At 35.3% G+C, this 8,031-nt stretch overlaps 1 protein-coding gene across 1 annotated transcript; it reads right to left on the bottom strand.

Annotated features, from left to right (window-relative positions):
- Positions 1 to 897: 897 nt before the first annotated feature.
- LOC139898328 (leucine aminopeptidase 1-like) lies at positions 898 to 7,618 on the bottom strand. The gene is made up of 10 exons (XM_071881052.1): positions 7,321 to 7,618; positions 6,427 to 6,847; positions 4,987 to 5,181; positions 4,345 to 4,570; positions 3,448 to 3,574; positions 3,030 to 3,125; positions 2,721 to 2,798; positions 2,499 to 2,559; positions 2,190 to 2,377; positions 898 to 1,098 (listed from the first exon to the last, which is right to left on the bottom strand). Exons 1-10 carry the CDS (start codon positions 7,573 to 7,575, stop codon positions 967 to 969), a joined length of 1,779 nt encoding a protein of 592 aa, XP_071737153.1. The 5' UTR covers positions 7,576 to 7,618; the 3' UTR covers positions 898 to 966.
- Between the last annotated feature and the right edge of the window lie 413 nt (positions 7,619 to 8,031).

Below are 8,031 nucleotides of genomic sequence, written 5' to 3'. Positions count from 1 at the left end.
CAGCATCAAAAACTAATAAATCTTCAATACTATTCGTCGAATCATCTTCCGTCTCATTCTTCTTTTTCTTCAAGACCATGTCTCATATCTACTTAACATCATTCAACAATGGTACACCTTCAAATGCATCAAGTACTACATTAACCATCCTTTGCCTTTTTTTTTTTGTTCTTTCTTGTCCACTTACTTCTTATTATCGTTATTGTGTACAAAATTATACAATTTCAACTACAAGTTTTTCATCATCCATCGTGATTAAGGCCACTAACTATTAGTCTATTACGATTACTAACATGTACAGATCAGTCGATATAACCGGGTTTAAAGGATCAAGATAAACAAAAACGCTATAAACTTTGATTATCAATTTAATTACGATCTATCGGGTAAAGAAGTTTTCTCACGGGTATTCTAGTCTTTTTTTCGGCTATACAGGCCGGGTAATCCGGTATACATACCGAGTAATCAGGTTTACGGGCTAGGTTATCAGGTTTACGGGCCGGGTATATGGACTCGCGTCTTTTTTCGGGTATACCGGCCGGGTAATCGGGTTTGTGTCCAAAACCATCACTGAACCCAGACCCGCAAAAATATTAAAAACCATCACCATACCCGGCCCCGGCCCTAGACCCATTTACCCGGCCCGAACCCGACCCAAAAATACCGGGTGTCGGGCTTCCCCATCAGGTATGGGTTTTTTTGCCATCGTATTTTTGATTTGGTTCCTTTTATAATCAATATTTGTTTTGGATGGATCAAATTCACATCTTAAGAATCAATAATCAATAATTCAAATAATTCAGAAATGAAAACCATGGAGCCCCTCTGTATAAATATGGATGCTAAAAATAATAATTTATACTCATCTTCCTTTATCACAAACAAAACCAAATTGTACCCGTAATTTAAATCGTATTAAAAAATCTAAAACTCCTTTCATCAAAGCAATAAACTTCTTTCTGATGCTCAAGACGATGAGTTAGCCATAACCCATTCGACCAAAGTAGGAACTGCAAACCCAGTTGCGGCTTTCTTCTTGTCATTCCAAACGGGACCCGCCATGTCAATATGCAACCATTCGACTTTTTCATCGACAAACTGCCATTAAAAATAGAAAAAAGATAGATTAATGACAGGAACCGTATTTTCAACCCGTATTTTCAACCCGTTCAATCATAATTTGGTCAATTCAGTTATATGTTTTGTTAGTGCATAAGGTATGTCCCTAGTTCATATCGAGTATGTATTGTTTATTTCAGTCATTTAGTTTTGAACTTTATTGTAAATCGAACATCGGACTTTTGGATATTTTATTTATTTTAATTAAATGAGTATGTTTAATACATGTTGATATAATCGTTGATTATTTAGGTAACGAAATCGTTAAAGTTAAACTAAATGGTCATTCCCACGAAAGTCAAAGACTTGCGTTATTGCGTACGAATAACAGACTCTTTCACACGAAAGTCAGAGACTTCCGCACGAAAAAGAGTTAACAGTATATAAATAAGAGTTCCAGGTTTCATATACATGTTACACATTCATATCAACCATAGCCGCACTTAGAAGTCTCCTAATCGTTTTCTAACATCCCAATACGAATAACAACTCTACGGATCGTTCTAATCCATTCATAGTTGAATAGGTTTGATTATTCGATCCCGAAGGTATAAGTTTATTCGATTAATAACTGGTTTTAGTGAATTCCGTGCATTATATCGAGTATAGGTTTGTTTCTAAGATCATAGTTGCACAACATGTTTATCTCTAACAAGCCAAAAAAGTCAAACGAAAACATGAACTAACAGATTAGGTGGAACAAATGGATTGAATGCTTAGACCCTCCTAAATCATTTTACTATTACTATTACTATTACTATTACTATTACTATTACTATTACTATTACTATTACTATTACTATTACTATTACTATTACTATTACTATTACTATTACTATTACTATTACTATTACTATTACTATTACTATTACTATTACTATTACTATTACTATTACTATTACTATTACTAACTCATGCTTTATTATTGAAATAAGTTTTAAGTTGAGAATCCTGTTTAACCCACTAGTTTCACCTTATCATACAATCTTGAAGCCAAAAGGCAACAAAAATAGTAAATTTTTTCTATGTAGAGGGGTAAAATGGGAAGAAAATAATCTTGAACTGAATACCTGCTTCAAGAAAAGTGCGGCGGTAATAGAACCACCCTGGCGACCGCCAGTGTTAACCATATCAGCAACCCCCGATTTCATTGAATCCCAATAACTTTCCTCCATTGGCAATCTCCATAGTTTTTCCCCGGCCACTTCGGAGGCGGCAACCACCTCTTTCGCTAGGTTATCGCTCGGTGTAAAGATGCCTGTAAAAAAAGTCCACATTTATGAAAGCAACTATCTTTTTTACCACAAAAAAGGAAAAGAAAAAAAAAAAAAAAAAAAGATAGTGGCATTTTGCTATATTAACATCTTTAAAAGTGTCACCTGCAATTGAAGGACCAAGAGCAACTATACAAGCCCCGGTCAATGTTGCCAAATCAACTATCTGCAGAAAATATCAAATATGGCGTGAGACGAGTTATCGAACAATATTTCGACGGGAAATAACCCGACAGGTGATCTAAATGACGATTTTAGGACATGTCAAATCAAAGAGAAAAAAACGAACATAAGGTAATCAATTTTTTCATGCATAAACTAATATACCTTATCTACACCTTGGTTACAAGCATACACTAAAGCATCAGCTAGTGTAAGTCTACCTTCTGCATCAGTGTTGTTAACCTAAAAAAATGAACGCATTCAGAACACATTAGATATATTGAATATATGTAGGTAACCAAACAAGGTTTAAATAGATAAATTCAGGGAAAAAAAATTGTTTTTATCATTGGGCATTTCTAGATTTTTTATTTTTATTCTTCCGTAGCTTTTAATTCTTACTGTATATCATTGCAAATTCTTAGATAGACAATATACCGTCTTACTTTCTTTAGAAATAACTAAACAACGTACCTCGATTGTCTTCCCATTTGAGGCTGTTAATATGTCTCCAGGCCTCATAGCTGTTCCGCTTATCATGTTTTCACAAGCAGCCACAATAAAATGTACCTGCAATTTCAATATCCTAAGTCACAACTATATATCACAGGGTAGAAATAGTAAAGCTTCTTTAAGAACTTGTAGATATTCATACTAAAAATCTAAAATCCTAGATTCCTAGCAGTTATGTATATGTATGCGTGTATGTGTATATGTATATGTACAAACAATTGAATATGGATGTCGAAAACTTATCATTGGTTTGTTTTGGTAGTCAAGAAATAGGAAATTCAAAAGCAAAAATAGCTTTTAAAAGTCAAATTTGTTGTTAATTTGGTTTGGCAATTTTCAGGAATATTTTCTTAGCTTTAACAAAGTCAAACGGTCTAACCTCTACTCCAGTCGGTTTAATTTGACCAAGAGATTTTGCAGCACCTAAAACTGCTGCAGAGCCACCCATGTCAAACTTCATTAGCTCTATTAAACAACCAGGCCCCGTCTTAATATTGTAACCGCCACTACATAAGGTAAAAAATACCATTAAAATAACCTTTTTAAATACACGAGTAGCAAATGAGGGAAACTGATCATATATGATTTTAATAGATAACAACCATTAACAACGAGTAAACCAACATGCATAGTTACCAAAAGGGTGAACTACATAACAAGGTAACATAACATAACCGGCTTTCTGGTGTGGCACCATGTCAAAATTGGAGTGACCAAGATTGCAAAAATTGCTACTTGGGGAGTATTCGGTTGAGACTTTTTAGGGAGTAATCAGCAACTCGGGAATACTCATGTTGACCAAGTTTGACTTTGACCTAGTTTTCGCTACTTGGGGAGTATTCGGTTGGGACTTACAATTCTTCGGTTGACCAAGTTTGACTTCCACCGAGATTTCACTACATGGGGAGTATTCAGTTGGGACTTTTGATTGGTTGACCAAGTTTGACTTTGACCAGTTTTTACCAAGTTTTGACAGACTTTCCAAGTAATTCCGAGTTTTGGCCGAGTAATCCCCGTTGACTGAAGGTTGACCGAGTTTTAACCGAGTAGTCGGCCCGAACTTTTAACCGAGTACTCGGCGAGTTTTTCCGAGTTCTGCAACCCGGTCAAGGACAAGTCCCAAGTCATGATTTTTGACCGGGTAAGCAGGTCAAATAACTTGAATCGAAACCTCTAAAAGTCAGCATTTTTTTAAGTTTGATGTTTTTATCTGGCCTAAATTTTTAGGTTACCCAATAAATACAGTACCCACGTTTTCTTAATTACGAGTAATTACCTGTCAAAAGTCAACCCCTTCCCCACAAGTGCCAGCTTGGTTTTGATAGATCCAGCTGGCGGTTTATAACATAAATGGATAAACTTTGGAGGGTTTGTAGAAGCAGCAGCAACACCAAGATACGAACCCATTTTCAGTTCTTTACATTGCTCTGTGTCTAAAATTGTTGCTGTAAAAACATCACTATATTTCGAAGCAATATTTAAAGCCTCTTCCGCTAATACCTCTACACCATAAAAAGCACTCAAACTCAGTCAAACACATGAAACTTATTAAGATTTAAGAATGAAGATGAAGATATGTCATTAAAAAGCAGGAAAATTTCCACAAAACTCGGTCAAACTTGGGTCAAACACGATCAAACTCAGTCAAACTTCGTCAAAATCGGTTATACTTGGGATTAAGAATGATATATAAAATGCAGGAGTTTTCGGGGCGCGTGTTCGGAAGTGATACATCAAAAAATAAAAAAAAGAACAATTTTACTAGCCCAACCCAACCGACTTGGTCAAAATCGGTTATACACGGATCCTTGACCGAACCCAACCCATCTCGACCCGTTTGCCAGGTATAACAAATATGACAAAATAATGGAATATTATTAGGTTAAAAAGTGGTAGCATGTATAACAGAATAACTAACCAGGAGTAAGTACATTAGGAGGTGCATTAACAAGTTCTTTTCCAAGAATTACGCCTGCACATACATCTTCTGTGAACTTGAGTTTCTTTTCTAACTCGGGTCCCGCTCCGAGTCCAAGAAAGTCAACGGACTTGAGAGCTAGCTTCTTTGACTCTGACTTAAATCTATTATCTTCGTACGTCCCCAACAACGCACCTACCACAATCAAGAACAGACACGGGCGGTGCCAGAGTAATGCAAATGGGGTCAGATGACCCCGGTCCAAATTCAAGCCCAACTATCAATTTATTATTAATTTTATAATATAAGCCCAAAAATAGACGATTTGCCCCCAGCTCAAAATGGGCCTTACTTCTTTAGATTTGTCATATTGTCCTCTACCGTATTATTGGTCCAAAGCGATTGAATCGCCATTAAACATCAACACCACGACATCAGGTATCTATTTTTAATTGCCGTAACTATTATTTCCGTCAACGATTTTCTAACACTCTGTTAGTTGATGACTATTTAGTTAAATTGATAGGCTTATACAATCTCAATTTGAAACCATTGGGTGATTGACATAACAATTTTCTAATTGTGTCAATAAAAAACATTTAGCCATTAAGATAGTCTTTTAAGTGACTATATTGCTTGATACTTGTAATTTGTAAACAATTGTTTATATATTTAAAAAGGCTTTGTACTGTAGAATTTGTTTAATAGCCATTAAGATATGTGTTTAATCTAACTGTTCTAGACATTATGTTATACGAATTTATGTCTTTGTAACCGTTTGTTGATAATGTGTTGTTAATTGATAGATATGAAAAAATTTCTTAAAAGAAAAGAAACGTCTTCTTCGACACCTATTAATGTTGTTCAAATGTATGATCTTCTGTGGGATTGGGGATTCGTATGATGGACCAAAAATTTTGCAGTTTTTCCAATATGGATATGTATATATTGCAGTTATGTATATATTGCAGTTTTTTTCGCCCCCGTCTTTATAAATTTCTGGATCCGCCACTGAGAACAGATGATTCAAACTTTCCATAGTTGAAGGTTTGCTAGCACTCATAGGTGGCAAATTTGACCCAATTACTAATGAACTGATCGGTTTTGGTTATGTTTTATTTAAGTCATATACCTTTTTTGAAAAACAAAAATCCTAGAAAATAGTCAAAGGTATAGAACATAAATAAAGTCTCTGAAAGTAATTTTAACGCATGCAACATACACATAGCTCTATTTTGTAATTAAACCATTAGTGTCATAAGATTCTCTGTAATCATACTTGTTTTTGACCTGTTAACCAAGCTAGATGAGATGACCCACTCATTTTGCTACCCCTACCAGCACCACATCAAGTTAAGGCCCATATCACATCAAGTTAAGGCCCATATCGTCAGCTCAAGATACACACACAACTTCAATTGAATATATAACGAAACATACCTGATGCAATTGCTGAAGCAGTGGTCAGCTTTAATCCGGGAGTTAAGTCTTCCGAAGATGCAAGTGCAATGGCAACATTGTTCGCCTGAGAAGCCTTAGCAGCTAAGGCAACAGACTCACCAAGACTCTTATAAGCAGAAGTAGATGACCCGTTTGGACCTTTTCCGAGCCCAATTAAACAGACCCGTTTGGTTCCAAGGCCAGAAAGCCTAAGAACAGTTGATTGTCCGGCCTTACCAGTGAAATCTTCTTCTTTTGATACTTCAGATAATAACCCGTTTAATCGGGAATCTAATTTCTTCAAGACAATATTTTGAAATATTGAGTTTTCATCTTTTATCATGTCTTTCTCTGTAACACCAACTGCTAAAATATCTCCTTTCCATTCAACCAAATCGGTGTCTTTTGCAGTAAAAGAGATCTTTCATGTTTCAAAACAACAAAGATTCAGTCTTTATGTAATTACAAAGAATTGGGTTGTAAGTGGATCGTAATGGGGCGATTGGAACACCAAAAAGAATTACAATTTTAGACCAAACATTAGTGCCCACAGATAATTACACATAAAACTTGTACAATTAGTATCTTTAACATCACATTTTATTCTACACTAAATTGCGTTTAATGTTATCGCCAAACTATTAACGTGAAACATTCTGGATAGCACCTAAACCTATAGCTTACAAACACATACTTGGGTAAATAAATACACATTAGAGAATAAGACTTGTAGACATATGTATATCAGGAGAAAAAATTTAAGATGATGCTACAAAGTTCTCAAAATTTAACCTTACATGCATTTCATCAACAAATCTAACAGGCATTTCATCAAACACCTTACAGGCATTGATTAACAAAATTCAAGATACCAATCAGAGTCAAGAATGGGACCTTGGGGGATTCAATTACTGCGGGATAAGTGAGTCCAAGAGTAGCCTTAGCAAGTACATGAACCATACGTTTACCATTTGGATAACGAAATAATAACGAATTTTTAGAAAAATTAGTAGTAGTATCAGTTACTGAGAATGAAGAGCCCAAATGGGATATTGATTTAAATTTGGTGAAAATGGTGGAAGAAGTTGAAGTTGAAGCGAGTAGAGTGATAGACGAAGATGATGTTGCTAGTCTAATTGGTACTGCCATTTTTAAGATTGTAATTAAGTATGCATATAGCAGTGCAAGATAATGGGCAGAAGTCAAATGTGGAAGATGAGAAATTGATGGTGGTTCAATTTAGGGAAAATTTCATAAAAATTACCACTTTTCCCATTTTTTTTAACAACATTTTGGGATAAGGAGACTAAACCATACACGTGTTCATCTCTCACAGTTGCATAATTCGTCACTCTCAACTGCTGCCACGAATAAATCCGGTCAAATCCGAGAGCATAGACGGTAATCCCGTGATGTGCGTAATGTACTTTGGGTGAAATTCAAGGATTAGCAATTGTAGTTAACATATTTTACTTGATAAAATTTAAAAAGAATCTCTATCTTTATCTCTATCTCAATGGGTGTGTTTGGATAAAACTAGCTGGAGCTGGAGTTTAGGGTTAGAGCTGAAGCCGGAGCTTATGGTAGCTGAAGCTTATGTTTTTT

Source organism: Rutidosis leptorrhynchoides, chromosome 3, assembly GCF_046630445.1.
Source record: "Rutidosis leptorrhynchoides isolate AG116_Rl617_1_P2 chromosome 3, CSIRO_AGI_Rlap_v1, whole genome shotgun sequence".
Lineage (NCBI taxonomy): Eukaryota > Viridiplantae > Streptophyta > Magnoliopsida > Asterales > Asteraceae > Rutidosis > Rutidosis leptorrhynchoides.
This window is presented reverse-complemented; position numbering and strand designations above follow the sequence as displayed.

What these genes read in the sequence shown, in the direction of transcription:
- LOC139898328 (XM_071881052.1), bottom strand. Translation starts at nt 7,575, where the DNA reads ATGGCAGTACCAATTAGACTAGCAACATCATCTTCGTCTATCACTCTA. An exon ending in TCCTAATGTACTTACTCCTG is followed by an intron (nt 4,571 to 4,986) that starts GTTAGTTATTCT and finishes TTTATGGTGTAG; the next exon opens with AGGTATTAGCGGAAGAGGCT. An exon ending in CCGCACTTTTCTTGAAGCAG is followed by an intron (nt 1,099 to 2,189) that starts GTATTCAGTTCA and finishes TTTTAATGGCAG; the next exon opens with TTTGTCGATGAAAAAGTCGA.